Genomic DNA, 19,792 nt, shown 5'->3' on the forward strand with positions numbered 1-19,792 from the left:
GCCCTCCTGTTCCTGGCAGGCTTTTAGATTGAAAGAGCCAAGTTAATTTGACAGCAACTTAACACTAATAAAAATTTAAAAAAGTAAAATGTAAGCAACTGGAATTCATGAGTGAATGAAAACATTATTTATAATAAATTTAAAATTAAAGAGAAAGTGAGAGCAGCAGAGTGTTAAGTATGATATAGCTGTTGTTGTTTGGGAATTTATGAAGTATGGTTTATCTGAGGTGTACATGTAAAGGCTGGTTTATCCACAGTGCCCAATGTCATTTGTCAAGACTCTTAGTTATCAGTTAGTGATATTTCTGCCTCCACTACAATACTGTGGAGGTGTATGGAGCCTCACTGTGTTGTCACTGGAGTTATCCACAGTAGCAGGAAACAGATTACAATTATATTTTTCAAATCTAACAAACTGAGTTCCATTCACTTCCATTGTATTGGGTCAGAGGCAGAAATCGTAGACTGGATACCTGGACAAATAAAACTATGTGCAAGCCTAAATACCACAAAAGCTTTTTTTTTTTCTTATAATGTGGGTGAACCAGCCCTTGAGGATTTAAGGCACAAACGAGAAAATACTGTACATCCACTCTGAGCAGACAGATACAGATACAATGACAGTTCGATTCCGATCCTTCTCAGATGCCGGCTTGGGTGGGGTCTGCTATACTGATTCCCTCAAGATCACAAGAAAAAAACATCTGTAGCAAACACCTTACCTGACCCCACCCATGCAGCAACCATGTTAAACAACACATATGTACAGTATTACTAAAATGTCAGGTCTGACAGACAGAAAGGAAAACAAAACGATGTATTCATGGGTCCAGTTGTCACACACACCCAAATTTCTGTGCAAAACTCCTATGTGTTGAAATCATCACTCAGCTGTTCTAATAAAAAGGATTATGATTTAGTTAAAAAGAAAGAAAAAATAAATGATATACAACTGACTGTATTTTAAGTTCGACTCTGGCTGCAGAGAGACCCAGAGAAAGTCTGATTTTCTGTACCAGAGACAACTGAATGTTGACTGAAGGTCTGTGTCTCTCATCTTGTGCTGATGAGAGGGCATCTAGTTGGTCCTGAGCAAGTTGCTGAGAACTGAAAGTTAAAAGAACAGAACCATGAGTGCAAAGAGTCAGATTATATAACTATACGCACTACCTGCAGGTCACCACTAGGTGTCAGTCTACACACAGATTTGGTTACAATGTTTGCGCCAGACATGCTGAATAGATACTGTGACAGCTGGTCTGTTGGGGATATCTAGATGATTCTGCTTTCTACATTCTTGTAAAGTAACAGTAAAACACTACTTTCACTCCAGTTCTCTGTTCATTTTGAAGAACTAGCATTTTACATTTGGTGCCTTTTACTTCTGCTCTGCTACATTTCAGAGGGAAATACTGGACTCTATGGATGTAGTTACAGGTTACTTTGCAGATTAAAATTTTACACACACAACATTTGATGATCTTAAATATGATGCATCGTAATGACTGAAGCTGCCCAGCAGTGTATGAAGTAGCTAAAATCAGCTACAACAATAGAATACTGCTGGCACATTCATAATAATAATAATAATTCAATACTATAATATAGGATGGGACACTATGCATGAAAACTTAAAGTACATTTAGCTGTTAATAATTCTGTGCTTTTACTTACTGTCGGTAAGGTTTACTATGAATATGCTTCTTATGCCGATAAAATACTTTTACATAATAAAGGGATGAGGATACTTTTTCAAATTAATAAAGGGGATGAGAAATATACTGAATGGAACATGTAGGTGTACAGATGTACTGCAGAACCAATATGCTCCCACATAGAAATGCATCTGCTCAGATCCAGCTGACCTTGAAAATATGACTTTGAAAGAGGGTTGAGAACACCTGTGGCAAGTTTTAGAGTCTTTCCACCACCATCATTGGAAGACTAAATGAGGGACTATGTTCATCCTTGAGTAGAGTTCAACACACAGAGAATCGCTGACAAGGAGCACTGCAGCTCATCTGGAGAGTCTTACTGACACACTGCATGTTGATTTTTACTCACCCATCAGTATAATGTCATAAACAGCTCTTTGTTAATAGTTAAGTTTAAATCCATGAAAAACAAAGACACTCACCTTGAGGATCAGAGTGAGTACCATGCTGACCTTTCCCACTCTCTGGATCTGCACCTGAACAAACAACAGTGGCATCTCTCATCGCTGCTGTGATAACAGTACTGTACATCCTTTTCTCTGTGACTCTAATTTTGCAACATATTGTCCACATATGCCATTTCGTTTTGGTGGATAAAGAGAAACACACTGACCTCCTTGTATCTTGAAGCAGAGTTTTTTCTTTTGGTAAGCAAAGTAACTGGAAGCTGCTCCCAACAGAGCAACTCCTATGGTGCTGACGATCCCTGCAATTGCTCCAGATCCAGCTTCTGCAGGACAAAACACGCAGACACACACACAAAGGAAACCCAAAGTTTGTGAATTGTGTTTACATTGAACTATCAGTCTTTTCTTCTGTTACCTGTTCTATCCGAAGCACCGTGACTGTATAATTCAGGGTATGGTATGTACAGGGCATTCAGGAAATATTCAGACCCCTTCACTTTTTTCACATATTGTTATGTTGCAGAATCATGCTAAAATGGAAAAATATCACTACTTGCTATGACACTTGAAATTTAGCTCAGGTTCCATTTCTCCCGATCATCTTTGAGATGATGGGGTCTGAATACTTTCTGAATGCACAGTACTTAGAGGGCAGGTAATTTTAGCCTACTATTTACAGGTGCTCTCTCATAGGCTTTTATCTAGAGAAACATTTGATAGGATGCTACATTGCTATTCTTCACTACTTTTTTTTTTTTTTCAATTATCCGAGTCATCAGTGTGTACATCAACAATAAAGTTGGTACTGAGTTTCATCTGATTATTTTTTTCTCTGGTGTACCTTATTCCTCACTTCCTTGCTCACTCCTAAAGGTGATCTTCAGAGAATTTTAAATTTAGTATTTTGATGAATAGTAGGTAAAAGTTTGATAAGTTAGGGCCCTTGTTCCCAAATTTTCAACTGCCATAACCTCAGTTCTCCACAAGATGGCAGTCAATAACCTTTAATAACAGCCAAAATCTACTTGCTAAAATGCCCAGAAACAACAGAGGTTAAAAAGCAGTAAAGCAGAAAAAGACCATTGTCAACACAAAGAAATAAGGTGTGACTAACAATGAGGGCAAAATCAGTCAGTGAATAAAAGAGAGAAAAGGTCCAGAAATCCCGATTAAAAGCAAACACACCCTAACTCCAGGGCAGGGTGTGGCATGGAGGCAACGCGCACATAAACAAGACTGAGACACTGAAACAAACACACTGGCTGCATCGATAATGAGCTTCACTGTTCTGTTGACTGGCAAAACTTCAAAACCACAGTGAGTCATGAGTAAGAGGTGTGTCTTGTGATGGTGCAGCATACTAAAACGGAGGGGTGGTAGCCTGCATATAGAAACAGAACAAAGAGAAACAGGATGCCAGCCTACAGCGTGACTTACTGCTGGAAAATGCTGAGCATGTAGCGTTCTTCTTTCCCACACACATGCAGGACACCTGAAGAGCTGGTGTTTTTGTCAGGGCTGGATTCTACAGTTAGGGGGATTAAACCTATCCTACCCAGGGGTTTGCTTCTGTGATCACACAGAAACATATTTAACCCTTTGACCCCCGACCGCTGACAGTTTCCACTCTTTTTTACTCCCTGAAGGTCTCACAGTGTGTCATAGCCAGACATGTATGCAGTATTAACAGTACGCTATATGTGCTTTATATCTGCATATGAATGATGTTGTGGAAAAGATTCCCAAAAGATTATGTCTTGTTTTTTTCTATAAGATTTCAAACAGACATTTTGTCTCAGACAAAATGGATTCTGTAATTTGTATGTTGTAATTAGTTTTTAGTCATCTCTCTAATTTATTTATTCTCTTTAAGCCCTCTTTAATTTCCTTACCTGTCTATATGCTGAGTGTCCCGTCTTATATTGATGATGATAGTAATGTCAAACAAACTACTGATAGTGTAAACATAAAAAGACAAACCCAAAAAATGTTATATTCACGAATTTTGTTTCTTTCCCATATTAATTTGGGATGAATATGTTTTGAGTTTTTGAACTACAATTCCCACCACACAGGTGATAGGATGAAAACAGGAAGCATAACCGTGTGCTGGAAGTGAGCTCAGTATGGGAAACAGCTTGGGCAGTTTTTGTGCTGTGTTTCTTTACATATTAATGAATCTGCACCATGAAAAGTGATGAGCTCCTGTCTGCACTGTAACCATGGAAACAAACAACAATAAGCTAGATTACTCCAAGTAATGGAAAAAAATGATGCAAGCAAGATTTGATGTTAAAAAGTTTTACACTGCATATGAATGGATGTTATCAATGGAGAGATTGAGAGTGACACACTGACAGCAGCAGCTACTGTGTGTGTATGATTCCTCTTTCTTCAGATCTGACTGAGTTACCACTCTGAGAAGAAGAGAAGAGCTGGTTCCTCCCTTCTTTAGTTGTGCTTAATGCCAGTTATAGATAACCTGAGGCCTGAATCAGTTGCCTACCCTCAGATGTATCATAAATCAAACCACACCATTCTACAAGTTTGGTTTAATCATTAAACATTACACCTCATGACTGTCTTACACTGCAGTGACTGCAGCAATGTTACAACTCCCATACAGACTCAAGGCAAAGAGAAAAAAAAAAAAGTACAAAGAACCTCTCACAAATAAATTGTTACCAAAGAGTACACAAAGAACTGTTGAGAAGCTGCCAAAGTGCCAAAGGGAAAACCCATCATCTGATCAAATAAAAGAGGAGTTTATCACTGATAATGAGAAGATTTGGAAATGAGAAGAAACATGCTCTGTATGTTGGATATCTCAGCAGAGTGCTGTGAATGCTGGTTATGTTAAGAATGTGTGCAGACTGCTGCTGACTGTGTTAGGACTGACAGTGAGTGCACAAAGAGAAACCAGGCGTGTCCAGGCATGAAGTGATAATCACTCACAAAGACTTAACCTTAATATCTGATGATATTTTCTGCAAATAAAGCTAGCTTACTAAATTCTATTTCCTGAGTTACAGCTCATTGATTACGTGAACTCCCTAAAAATTCCTACACATGAAATTTAACTAAATAGTTACTCAGAGTGGTTTTATCCACTGTGAGTCACGGCGCTCTATCCATCGCCTTATTTAGTAGTAAATAAAAAACCTGGAAAACAATGGCCTACCACCATGATAACAACCACCATGAACAAAAATATATTTCAGCCACCAACATGTGCTGTGTTCTGTCGCCCACACATTTACATTTACAGAGGTAACAGGAATTCACTCACACTCCACTGCAACATTTATGGTGTATAATAACAACACATGAATGAGTCATGGCACTTCATGAAGCAGGGTGGAGAGCAGAAGGAAAGTATGTACACGCCCAGATACACGGGTGTCTGGCAAGTCCGGAATCACAGGGTCAAATCAACGTTAGATTATTTTATTGCAGTGCTGTTTTAACCTGACATAGCTGCTGTCAGGGAGGAATCAGCAGCACCTCTGAATGATGTGTTATCATCCCTGACTTTCCAGCTGAAGCACAGACCCACAGCTGTTTGTGTCAAACAGTGTTAAACCAGGGGTCAAAGGGCACAGAGAGTGTAACATTTTTTGTCTTTGTAAACTGTGACAACTGGCTGTACACTGTTTTACAAGCCTGGGCTAGCTACTGTTAGCTGCTGTAACAAACAGAGGGGAGATGAGCTCTGGATGAAAAAAACTGGTAAAGGTTAGTGGTCAAATATGTCACTCTAACACTGATGTAAAGGGAAGGGACAAAATAACACAAACACTTCACTATACAACAGACCTGAAGTGAATACAAGAGTTAGCTCAGTCTCTGTATTTTACATATGCACTGTACAGTATATATACTGTACAGCTAGCTTATGGACTGACAGATATACCAATACACATACACAGTATATATACTGTGTATGTGTATTGGTATATCTGTCAGTCCATAAATTGTCCACAATAATTGAAAATCAGCCCCCGTGTAATTCCAACACTATTGTCAGACAGACTGGTCATACTGTGGATCACATGCAGTCTTTTCTACAGTATCTGAGCATGGCTAATAAACAAACATTCTGTGCTTAGGAGTAGATAACTAAAACACATGGTTAAATTTAGGGAAAGACAGAAAGAAATGCGTGCAATAAATGTTGATTTCAGGTCTCCTGCCTGATCAACAGTGCTACACCAACACCCTGACTTTATACCTTGTTGGTTAGAGAATATGCTACTTTCTGTGTTGTTAATCACTGAAGAGAAGAAGTTTACTATATTCATTATATTCTGGATATAACCGTGGAGCTTAGCAGGTGACAGGAGGTTTTTTTTAAATACGTGAGCACAAATTCTATATTTGTATTTGTGTAATTAATTACTGATGTAATTAATAAATTGTTCACACACATGAACTTTTTCTTTCATCACCTGCTGGGTGCACACGTCTCTCTTACAGAGACCTGCCAGGTTGTGTAGACAAAGTCCAAGAATCCTCATCAGTCTGATCCTAACAAATAACCATTAAGTCCAGTTAATATCATTAAGAGATGTGTTAAGTGCTTCTGTTATTTTGTCCACTCCCTGTCATTGCAGAGGAGTGTCAGAGCTCAAGTTGAAATGAGAAGTACCCAGGAGAGCAGTGCAGATCACAAAGTACAGAAAAACCCCAATATATTATCGTCAGCTTCCTCTGGAGAACATGATTCCTCTCTGATTCCTGTCTTTCAAACATCCTACTGTATGTTTTTTTCCCAACTTGGAGTCCATCAAACACTTCAACCACCAGTAAACCACCAACTGAGTGCAACCTCAGACCTGGGAGTCAGTCAGAACAGAAGTGGACCGATGGCTCATTGCATAGCTTGCAGCAGATCCATGGCCCTCTCTAACAGAGGTGTTAAGATTTGCTTTAAGTTGGATATCCACATATAGAATTCCTCTGGCATGTTAGCATTTAGCATCTTCAGGATTTGGGCCCACGGAAGGTCTGGATCTGCAACGACACACAATCGTAGCAGGTTTTTAGCCAGAGAAACCAGACCTGGGGCACCAATATGAAGAATATACCGCAATGAAACTCAAGCTACCTGTCAGATAATCCTCAAAGAAGCCAGGTTTGTCAGGTCAAATTTAACTAAATGCAACTGATCAAATGTCTGAAGACTTAACGATGCTGCTAAAAATTCCAATCCCAACATGATACAAATAGAATCTGACATATGAAAAGGCCAGTGCTTTGAAAGGCACAAACATAACTTCAAATCTATATATATAAATCAAAGACCAGCACAAAAACTGTTCAGCAAAGAAACAGAAGCGGAACACAACTTCCTCTACAACAAGAAACAAGAAATTCCCAATAAAATGTCAAGAGCAGATCAATTCCACAGGGAAGCATCAAGATGCCCCGGCTGCCACTGACAAGTACGCACACACACACCACACACACACACTCACACACACACAAAGACAGGAAGTACATCCGAAGAACAGAACAACATCAAAGATGGATTTACCTTGAGGCTGGTCAGCACCACCTGCAAGGAAAACAAAATGCAAATCAATCTACAATGCTTATCATGGTCAGGCACTTTAATATTTAAAAAAATCTACTCTCACACAAACACTACTACAGAGACTGTAGGTGACGTGGGCTGCAGTCCAATAATCTGCTTTCCTAATCACTAACCAGACGTGAAGGAGTTATATAAGGATAAGGAATTAGGAAGGAAAAGAGAACCACGGTATTTAGAGAATTCCACTGCACTTAGACTAGGCTTGTTTTTAACTAACTTTTTTTTAACATGTGGAAGACATGTACAGTGACAAACTCAGCGCTGTAGGCTACAATTCAATAAGGTTTCCTGTCCAACACTGATAATATAATAGCATTGAAACAAATGTATAAGTTGAGAAAGTTGAGCCATTAAAATAACGCTAAAAAAGGAACTGTGCAACGGGTCCACCCTTTTTTATACGTATGTTAAGTAGAGAAAATGTATTTTGTATTGTATTTTTAGAGGGGGAAGGATTTTCAGAAGTTCTGGATCGTGTCACAAACAAACTACATGTTTGTGGATCTGCCGCGGTGTAACTACTGATGGTGCATTGCTTTAAACGCTGCTGCTGCAAGGCATTGTGGGACAGTATTCTCTCCTTTCCTTTCATAAAGGAAGATTCAGTGTATCCTGTGCTAAAGGAGATGAGTAAGGAAGCACTGAGGCTTCTTTCCTTAACATTTAGAGAATTGGACCAGCTCTAATCATGGCTGCCACTGAGATACTTCCAGGTCATTTCACTCAGTTAGGAACCTTCATAAGCAAAAATGACTATTGGACCGCCCTTGTATGTGGGGCATCTGTTGGCAAAGGGCTTTAGGACATTGATAATGTAACCATAACAACCCCTATTCAAATCTGTCCCTTTCACCTACATGGTAATGCTAATATGTTCACAATGTTAACATGTTGATGTTGAGCAGGTACAGTGTTCACCATCGTCAGTTCAGCTTGTTAAGTTGAGGCTGATTGGAGACCTGAGGATGGTGCTGCTGCTGGGGTTTGGCTGATACAATTAATCTAACATCACGGGGAAAGATGTAGCACCGTCCCTAAACAGTTTGTTAAGTGGCCACTAAGGCATTCCTTATTGGCTTGTTGCGATCACAGCAATGGGGATGCACGTCTCAAGACAGTCAGCAGGCTCAAAGCAAGAGCAGTAAATATGAAGACGTACCGTGAGGATCATAGCCAGGGTCCACTGCACCACCTGGATTCAGAAGAAGAAGGAGAAATGTCACGTTAGACATTTTCTAATGATGTTTTCCATCCAACAGTCCTGAGAGGAGGCTGTAACTGTGGCTGTGACTGATTTACATAAGATCAGTGTTACTGTCTAATCACTGTGCTTCCTGTTACAGAAGCTGGATTTTATACACTGTGAGTAAAAATCCAGCGTAGAAGTTGAGTGCAGTAAGCTGCAGTTAATAACGGGTTAGGTTAGCTTGCTCATGTATATGATCATGCAGAATCAGATGTGAAAACCAACCATGTGGTTCTAATTACGCTGAAAGCTTGTGGCTTTTTATTCCTTTTCCTTTCTTTGGTAGAAGAATAAATTCTTTCCATGCTCTGACTGAAAAACAATACAGAGACACAAAGATATAAAACAGGCTGAGTCTGAGCCTTCTATCATTGTCCTTGAACCATCCGACAGGAAACAGGCTGCTTTTAATCATCATCTGACAGAAATCATTTCAGAATGGATAAACAACAGGCCTCCATGACAACCTATAAACACTATATGGTGAAATATATATATATATATATATATATATATATATATATGTATATATGTGTGTGTGTATATATGTGTGTGTGTGTATAGTTATATGTATAGTTTTGAAGGCTTCCAGAAAATGCATCTGGTTTTTAGGATTAAAAGTGAGAAATTACATTTACATTTACTGATCATTATAATGAGAGCTAATATCTCATGAGCTGTACTTTAGACTGAAAACAAGTGAGTCACAGCATGTTCATCATTGATTGTTAAAACACAATGTTTTTCCTCATGATACATCCCCTGGTCAGTGCTTTATCCTCACACGTGTCAGTCAGTATTTTCAGGGTCCCTGTAACTCTGCTGTTTGCTTTATAGTGAAGCAAAAGTAAGATAAAATCATCTTATTTGCATCTTCACCCCCTTTTTTTTCACTCTCTACATCTCCACGTCATTAGCTGTTAGCTGTTAAATCATAAAACACAATTTCTAAAACACTCTGACTGTCAGCACTGATGTGATGTTTGCTGCACGGCACACGATCGGGAATAAATGGGCTTAAACAGTGAAAATCACAACATGGTCCCTAAGAATAACATAAGAATTGGGTCAGATTTTCTTCATCGTCTACTCTGTGTTCACAGTGGAAAAGTCATGTGACACAGATCTGATGTTTCTATGAACAGAAAAAAACTGCACGCTGGAGAATTTGGTAGTTCACAGGAAAGAGGCATGAAACCACATCATACAGCGCCTGACTACTTTCACACAAAGCTCTCTGTATTTTCATTTATGTTTATGATCAAAAAAAAATCTATATGACCACATAATTAGCCAGATCAGAATTTGTCAGCGTTACCATGACATTCAATAAATGTTGTATCACTTTCCTGTAACACTAAGCTCAGATGAGTCACATGTAGTGAAGGACAACCTAACACAACAATGGAAAAAAAAAAGCCTAATGAGTAGTACTGGGGAGAATCCAAAGTATTGCAACCAGCATGTTACTATAGATGGGACACAAACAAGCTGCTAAGTATACATTAAATATTACAGAGAGTAGAAAAGGCTATCTGTGTCCCAGCTCTATAAAATCTATATTGTTAGTTTGTGGGTGTTCATGCAAACCATCTGTAAATTGTTAGATCTTCAAGTCCCACAGTAAAAAGTCAAAAAAATGGGTAGAGAAATAAAATATAATCACCAGTTCTTCAGAACATGTTTGCATGTTTAATTCTGCAAACTCTAATGCTGTTCTTGGTTCATACTGCAATTCACATTTAAACACTGACACTCTGATTTCATCACAGTGCCTTATATAGTCCATAGTTATATAAGGCACTGTGTCAGTGGCCATAATGATGTATTATTTCACCATGATGTTCTGCAGTATGCTCACTGTCTAATGCATGAAAGTGACATTTGATCACGCAGCTGGAACCACAGGTAAAAGCCCAAAACAAAGTGATGTGTTACCTCCTCCTGAAGCGGCCTCCTGAGCGGCCGCCATCAGGCTTGTAGTCCCCACCACTAACATCAAACAAGTCAGAGTCACCAAACGATCCACCACCTGTAAGAAATCAACAGAACAAAGTATGAAAACCAATCATGCTACTCACATACAATTCATACATGTTCTGAATTATATCTCAGTGTAATTATAGATTATACTGAGATTAGAGCACTAAAGTCTCCAGTTGAGTTCTCCAACTGAGTCACAGTGGATCTCTGTGTGGCTCAGAGAGGGAAGATACATCAGACTGTGACACACAGACAGGGTATGTTAGGACGTGACAGTCACTGTTGGTTTGGCTCTATACATGAGATTTATTGAAAGAAATAAAAACATGGTCTTGTTCTTTAACATCCATTCAAAATTTGAAGTCCTTCATTTGAAGACTCACCTTCTCCACTCTTTGGTGGGTTGACAACAGGTTTGTCAGGTTTGGGGTTGGTGTCTGGGGGTGCAAATACATGATCATAATGATAAACTGAATCATTTTCAAGGTAAAAGAAAAGCTGGACAGGCCAGAAATCAACCATCCACCTCTGATATGATGTGCATTATACACCATGTTTTCTATGACAAACAACTGAGGGGTGAAGCACTCTGTCAGTAGTCTTAATTCTTTTTGAACAGCTTCTCCTCTGAAACTAGTTCTACCTTTCAGTCACAGGATCTTTTGGTCTGAAATGTAACATGACCCTGTTCAGCTGCATAGTTTACATATTTGGGCAAGAAAGACTGGGGTCAAATTTATAATTTATTATGTCTTTCAAAGACAATGTTTCATTTTTAACATCACAAGAAAAGGAGTTTAGCATGATGGCTAACCAGCGTGTTTGGTGAATGTAACACTAGCTTAGATGATAAGTTTGGCTCAGGCTGAAGGAGTGTAAATGTTCCTAACTCCATTAGAGCAGGACAGTAAAATGCTATGATCTAACTGTCATGTATGGGACTGATGCTTTTTTAAATGTAACCTGTAACACCATTAACTAATGTAACAAAGTTACTGCTGTAGGCAGTGAGCTAGCCAGCAAACAAAGCAGACAAACACACTGTTTAATCTATTCCTTCCATGGAATGGTCCTGCATTCTTGATTCTGAAGATAGTAATAAAAGAATATACCATCCAAACTCTTTCAGTGCTGAGTGTCACTCTGACTAGCTTACCTTTTCTGATGATGTTTTGTCTTTCTCTTACGTTGCTATTTTATTAAACCTATGTCTAACATAAAGGGTTCTGTAATTTTGTGTAAAAATGTTGCCTAGTTACAGATTCTGAGCTACAGCTGGTCGGTCACTATTTGTGGTTTTATCACAGTCAATTGACCTAAGGCAAAAATCATGTTTTTAAATATCTTTTTAAAAGAGCTTGTATAGAGACTTTCCACCATCAGCTTCAGTCTCTGACAGATTTACCTGGACCCAGAGCATCCTCCAGATTTAAATCAAAGCCACCTACAACACACAAGCACACAAACATTCACCAAGTAATACTTCACCACTTATCTTCCTCAAACATTAGTAGGCAAGTAAATATATTAATGGATCACAAAAACAACATCACAACAACTATCACATGGCTAGAAAACACTAGGTCTAACATTGAAGTGACTTACCAGAATCTCCAGAACTTGGTTTACTGGGTTTCTTGGTCGGTACCACATCTGATTAGATATTATTTATGTGGACAAGGAGAAGAAAACATCTTAAACATCTTTATAACAATCAAAAAACTGAAAAATCTAAATACATGAACATGAAGCTTCTTACCTGGACCAAATGCATCTAGAAGGTCAAACCCACCTAAAGGGGAGAAGTAAATGGTAAATGGACTGTACTTATATAGCACCTTTCCAGTCTACAGGTATCTAGCTCAGTATCTTGTGCAAGGATACTTCAGCAGGAGGAGCTGGGGATCGAACCACCAACCTTCCGATTGGTGGGCGACCGCTCTACCTCCTGAACCACAGTGAAAAGCGTAGCTTAAAACACATGGATTAGTCCAAACCGTCCCTGATGCAAACCGAGCTGTTCCATTCACATGGATGTAGACCTTTTACAGCCTCTTTACAACCTTAAGCCTTGTTGAGATTGTTCATCAGTCATCATCATCTTCAAAGCTCAGATGGTTTGACCTGATTATCAATACCATTTATTGTTGTTAGTAGTATCCATGAACTCTGAAGCAGGAAGTGGCTCTATCTATTTACAGTACACTGTATACGCAGTGTCTTGTTCTCACTTTCTTTAACAAGTGGTTTAGATAATATGGTTAAAATGTGAAAACACTGTGGTTTCTAAGTGAACTATTTTGTGAAGCTGTGTGTTGCAAAATCACAGTAGCCCCAAGATCTCAGCAGTCAATCAGGTGAGTATCCCTCTAGGAATCATGAGTATCTACAGAAGAGGCGAGAACATCTAGAAGATGGCTGTTGAAGACCTCAGGTAACAGTGTGCACTCACATAACAGCAACTAGACATCATCCGGGTCATAGTGTGATGGTTTGTGCAGTTCAGTGTGTGAGTGTTTGGCTTTTCTTTTATAACACGTCCACCCTCTCCAGTCTCTATGATAAGCAAAGCTAACCACATCCTGACTGCATTTTTGTGTTTAACACACAGATACTGTCACGGTGTTCTCACCTCTCAGAGAGTCAATTTCATCATCATGCAGTCTTTAATGTGTTATTTGGTAGAATGATATAAATAGAATGACATAACTAGTATATAAATAGTATTGCATATGATATACAGTATGTGTGTGTAGCTTTTTATGGATAGGGAGCTGAGCAGTTGAAGGGGATGAGGAACCAAACCCTTCTGACTCTGCTGTGTCCCCTTCTACTTCAGAAACCAAAACTCCACCCTCTTGTGAACCTTTCTATACGAGACACAATGAAACAGTCGTAGCAGACTGACCTGACCCTGGCTGTTATTCTCTAACAGGTGAGATGATACAAACCATCAGTTTTGGGCTTCTCTTTTTCTTTCTCTGGTTGCTCCTTGGGTTTTGGAGGTGTTGGTTCTAAAGGAACAAAAGGAAATGAGCACTGTTACTACCAGACAGGAAAAGCAACATTAGCCATCCTCCCCTTGAGGTTCAGTGTTTCTCCTACATTCAAAGCAGAGTGACTTACCATTTGAACTTTCAACTTTTACTAGCTTTCATCTACATCTAACAGTCTTCTTCAACTAACAGGCTTCAGTTTCATTTCGGTCACTGTTTCATACTTGTTCAGTTTATTTGGCAGCTGGGCTGTATTAAAATACTGTACATGTGAAGCAAACAGGTAAAGGGATGAAACCACCTGACACTAGGAAGAATGTAAATACCATGTGCTCCAGCCAAGCGCTAAGTTTTGACTTGGTCTTGATGGCGAAGAAGACATTTTCCATCATCATGGGAATTTTTGAGGTCACTATTTAGAGATCTTCAGGATTTTAGTTTACAAAAACCTTTGTAAACCCACATGAGTTACTTTTCAATGGGACTACAGTCAGATCAGTTTCGGGAATACTAAGGCTGCACCACAGTCTGCTCAGATCCAACAGGACCCTTCCTGAGCTAATTAGATTAGTCTGTTTATGATCATCGGTGCCAGATTTGATTGTTAATATCCTACTAAAGAGAGAGTCACTCACTTGCATCATCATCGTCAATGGCATCCGCCAGGTCAAACCCTGTGCGAGAAAGACACAAGGAACAGCATTACATTCAGCATGACAGTCAGTGAAAATCAGCTCCTCAATAAATCATACAGATCCACCAGTTTTGAACCAGATACAGGATTTATCTGCTTTTCTCTAACTACCTATAACTGTACACAGCCACCAGCCACACAACGCTCGGTCTCTTCCTTCATAGTGGAAACACATGTGATCAGTGTTTGGGTGTTGCAGGGAGTCATACAGTGTATTTGCTGGTTGCTATGGCAGAGTTGACTCATCCACTGACCTGGGAGCTTTGAAATATGAGTCACTACTAAAGCTAGTGAGCTGTTTGTCCACAGAAAAGCACATGCCAACACTTTTTGCAAAGGACACCATAAAGCACACAGCAGACTGGCCAATACTAGGATATATATGATATAAAACAATTAAATCTTACTTCCCAGACTGACTAATCTTTGCACGTTGTAATTCAGCTATCTCACAGTGTCATACAGTACCCAGATAAACACAGACTTTAGTGTGATGGCGTCACAGTGTAATCTCACAAACCAAAGAGCAAAGCACAGCAGTTACATGAAGGAAAAACAGAGGAAATAAAATGAAAACCAGAACCCTTCTTAACAGTGACTCTGGAGAACTGTGTCGTGTTTCTGATTAATGAAAATGGCAGTGTTCCTGAGGCGCTGTTAGTGCTGAACCAACTCCTCTTCAAACAGCTTCACAACAACAGCAAAGCAAATGAATTGGCTAAAAAGACAACAGTATAAAAACAACCCAAGGACACTCGCAAGCCGAAGCTTACCACACCAACCCTTCTCATAACCTACTGTCTAACCTGTCTGGTGTCATACATAATACTAGACACAAGCTGCCATACTAAAGCATATATTCCATTCTGATCATATACTTTGCATATAGCTCTAATGACTGATATATACACCTGCAGTATCTGATTTCTCTGGCAACAATAACATGCTGTTTTACAGAGCACTGACATCACCTCTACAGTTTGTTATGGTGTTTGCAGACAGTTTCCTCTCTGACCCACCTCGGTAAGGCTGTGAACCAGAAAGCCAAAACACCGAGATAAAGGGGCTGAGGAGAACTGTGGTTTTGGTGATAATTCACCCCAAGCAAAATCTCTTACATACAAGTGGTTATGTGATCCATTGTTAACATGATGAAGTAATGTGGAGTTACAGCTGTAGATTAGTGAGGAGAGGTGTAAGCAGTGACCCTGACACCTAGTCACATAATCACACTGAGAACCTCCTGTACCAGAAATCTATTCAGAACAACCAGGGTGTGATGGCTGCAACATGTCTGACAGATGTGTGTCGATCCTTCCACTATTTTCTGTATGTTTGTCAGCACTGTTTTATTGTTGCGCTCATCAAACAATAATGTGGATAGGTACAAGTACCACTTTGCCTACAGACTATTCAGACCAGTTGGTGCTATTTAAACCTAATATAATTACTTCCCTTTTCTATTCCTATGTGAAAGTTGTCTGAAAACACTTCTTAAGAGGTTCAACATTCTTACCATGCTCCAGATGCTGTAAATGACAAAAATAAATCTCACTGAATTATAACACATGATCATTTATGAATATGGTCAAATGGAAAGACATCACATCTCAGTAAAACAGCCTCAACATCACCAACCATGACGGTATAATAATCTAAACTCCCTCAACCAAAGAGCGTGCCATCTATCTCTGATCTGCATGCCTGTGGTTAACTCTACCAGCCTTCCTCCTCGTACACACAGGAAGCACATGCAGCAAGAACACGCACATAGGACATAACTTAAGATTACACCAATAGAACCTTGTAGTTACAAAGCTTTGTCTGTATATTTGTAGTTTACCTTAAATAAGTGCGACTGTCTCATGTAAACCTGTTTGTACATTTTTATTTTCACACCGCACCTCCGTCAGATTTGGGATTGTGGGCTGTTGTAGTTTGAGTATATTAGTTTGGGCTTTAGGACAAACTAATAAAACATGTTTCAGTATTTTCTGAGCTAAAATAAACCAAACAATTGATCAGTTTATCAATAAAATAATGAAAATAACTAGCTGCAGGCCAAAGTTGAATAGCATTCCCCTGAGCTGCATACAGAGTTCCCCATAATATTTCACTATCTCATTTCATCTCAACCCGCTCGGACTCCTGACCAGATACAGATACAACTCTGACTTTCACTTTTTTTATTTAGTGGCTAAAAATATTGAATGGACCTTCATGAACCATATTTCTTTCCTGTCACACATAAACAACACACGCAACAACTTGTTTCTAATTCTGGGATATATCCCAATGCAGCCCAGGAAAAAAAATCCTGCACATATGAAACTAAACAAGAAATAAGGTGTTTTATCCAAACACACTGACCACAACAACCACAAGGATCACTGCTGTCAGTGAGGACACTGTGATTATCATGGGGTTAAAGCAACCTTCTGCTCTGAAGCCTTACACATAGCCAGTATTTAGCATGCTGTTTAATATATTCAAATCTCAGTTTTAGAATTTAGACCTTCATGTAGGTGAATGATGTAGGATTTCTTGCTTTAGTACTAACCTCAGTATTTGCAAGTATGTGCAAAAACCCCCAAAACTGAAAATAGTCCAAGGTGACCTTCCTGATGGGCCTGTAAGACCTCATCATCTGAGACAAATGTATTCTCAGTCTAACCAGTTTAGGATTCACACAGAGGCTGGTGGTGAACACAGAGCTGAAGAACGCTGTGTCCACATGATGGAAAACTGGACATAGTTCACCATCAGGATCTGACCACTGGACAGTGACCACAGCCCCAGTTAGAGGACTTCGAGCTTAACACCACAACACTTTAAGTCTTTAATTAACCTGAAACTTTCCCTGCGTCCCCTTCAAAGGCAAGTACACTAAACACATAACCACCCTGTAACCACACAACATAGACTTTATGAGGAGAATTCTTACCTAAATCTGCTAATGTTCCACCAAGGAGAACCAGGAGTACAACGATCCTCAGAGAAAACTTCATGTTGACTGGAACTTCTTTCTTCGTTGTTACGTTAGTTTTTGACTAGTCTGAAGTGAAGTGAAGTGTAGCTGTGTGTGTGTACGTGTGTATGTGTGTGTGTGTGTGCGTGTGTCTGGGTTTAGCCACTGGGTATTTGTGGACACAGCCTTCCAGTCCAGACTGGTGTCCTCTTACAGCCTGAGTCAGGGAACGGGCTGGGTGTGGCACCCTCTCAGATGGGCGTTACACGGCCTGTAGAAAATGTTGGATTAACCCTTTAGCGTTGTAATTAGATTAAACCAAAGTAAGTCTACCAGTTAGTCAACTAACTTTACCTTTTTAAAGTTATTCTGTTTCCGCAATTAAAAGTTTGATTTGGAGTGACGTCATCAACAGAGCTACAGACCTTATAAATGATTTCTAGTGTATACATGTTAACTATATTCATTGTTAATTTTGGCACAGGTCTCAGTCACACTGAACTGAAAGTAACTTGTTGAACCTACTCTCCTGTCCTAGTCTCCGAGACAAACAGCGGTTTACGGTACGAACAGTGGACTAGTGTTTCACTTTAAAAGGTGTGTTCGATGGGGATCATTAGAGGACCCTCATTTTTACTGTAAATGGTAAATTAGAGTCCACTCCAGAGAGCAGGTTTAGACTTAAATCCTGATCAGTTACCGCGGTCAGAAACTCTGAGTCTCTCTGTCTCCTCCTGCAGAGCAACCAGCCTCATTTCCTCAGCCCATCATGTTCGTATTGGCATGTTCATCTTATATCATGGAAAAAGCCCTTTGAGCGTTTATTACATAACTTTGATATCAGGCGTCATTTTCCTTTACTAGATAAAGTTATATTACAGAGGGAAGTGCAGTATGTAACCATGAGCAAGAGGCTCTGGAGCATCGTCAGCTCCCAGAGTGTTCAATTCCTCTACGACCACAATGTCCTGCAAGTCAGATCTGAATGTCGCTATTTTTTTTTTTTCATCTCAACCAAACTCCATTGGTAAAAACACAAATTTAAGCGACCAGAACAAAGGGGCTGCCGATGTAACGCCGCCTCGGTTTGTTAGTTTGTTAAGTTACTGTGGGGCACTTTTACTTATGTAAAGTATCTGAATACTTTTTCCACCACCGAAAGTTACACAATAAGACAAACTAACTAACCGATCGGGGCAGCGGTATCCCCGCAGCTCATGTGTCCTGCTTGGCAAAATTGCCGTTTTTGTCAATACAGTCTGGTAACTATCGTCGGACACACTGTTGATCAATAATGCACCGAATCGAAAGCTTTTGTCCCTCTCAGACTTATCCTTTCAGTTGTCAACATATTTTATATGTCACGTAACATATGACTATTTATTTGGCATATTTCATTTTTCAATAGCGGGACATACTGGCCAAAATTCGGCATATTCCATATGTCGGCATAAGTCTCATTGGCCAAAACTTCAACCAACCGTTTTAAAATGGGCACTTTCCACGCCCCCGTTCCTGTCTCACTAGTAGCACTAGTAAGGTCAAAACACTCCAACTAGTGGACATTTTGCCCCTACTAGTACTACTAGTGACACATTTTGTACCTCATTAATAATACTAGTATTACTAGTAAGCATTTTGGGCTTTACTAGTTGTACTAGTAAGAACAAAATGCCCACTAGTTAAATACTAGGCATTTTTGGCTTTACTGGTAATACTAGTAAGGTTACAACGCCTTACTAGTGCCACTAGTGGCCTTTATTAGTTAACATGTAAGCTGCACAGTACGGCCACTAGTGTCACTAGTTGCATTTCATCAGGCCAACGTGTAATACTAGTGCATCACATGCAAATGAAGTGGGCGGGAAATTAACAAAATCCTGAGCTCTGATTCGTCTGCATTTTTTATTTGAAACTTTAGAGCCAATAGAAATCCTCAATGCACTCTTCTACCCGCCTCCTGATTAGCATTTAGCACAACTAGTACTACTAGTAGGCTTTTTTGTGCTTACTAGTATTACTAGTAAGCACTTTTAGCCTTACTAGTGGTACTAGTAGAGTCAAAGACACATTACTAGTGCTACTAGTAGACATTTTTATGCTTACTAGTAGTACTAGTAAGCACTTTTAGCCTTACTAGTGCTACTACTGGGCATTTTGGCGCTCACTAGTACTACTAGTAAAC

At 39.5% G+C, this 19,792-nt stretch overlaps 2 protein-coding genes across 3 annotated transcripts in view; one reads left to right on the plus strand and one right to left on the minus strand.

Annotated features, from left to right (window-relative positions):
* Positions 1–19,792, plus strand: part of prkx (protein kinase X-linked) — a 268,673-nt gene that overhangs the window by 102,272 nt on the left and 146,609 nt on the right. The gene's annotated exons all lie outside the window — the stretch shown is intronic.
* Positions 124–17,836, minus strand: cd99 (CD99 molecule). Its single transcript, XM_018704505.2, has 13 exons — positions 17,584–17,836; positions 14,581–14,619; positions 13,901–13,963; positions 12,709–12,741; positions 12,555–12,602; positions 12,355–12,393; positions 11,333–11,386; positions 10,920–10,998; positions 8,880–8,914; positions 7,661–7,681; positions 2,331–2,447; positions 2,140–2,193; positions 124–1,109 (listed from the first exon to the last, which is right to left on the minus strand). Exons 1-13 carry the CDS (start codon positions 17,645–17,647, stop codon positions 1,081–1,083), a joined length of 675 nt encoding a protein of 224 aa, XP_018560021.1. The 5' UTR covers positions 17,648–17,836; the 3' UTR covers positions 124–1,080.

This window comes from Lates calcarifer, linkage group LG7_2 (assembly GCF_001640805.2).
Source record: "Lates calcarifer isolate ASB-BC8 linkage group LG7_2, TLL_Latcal_v3, whole genome shotgun sequence".
NCBI lineage: Eukaryota > Metazoa > Chordata > Actinopteri > Centropomidae > Lates > Lates calcarifer.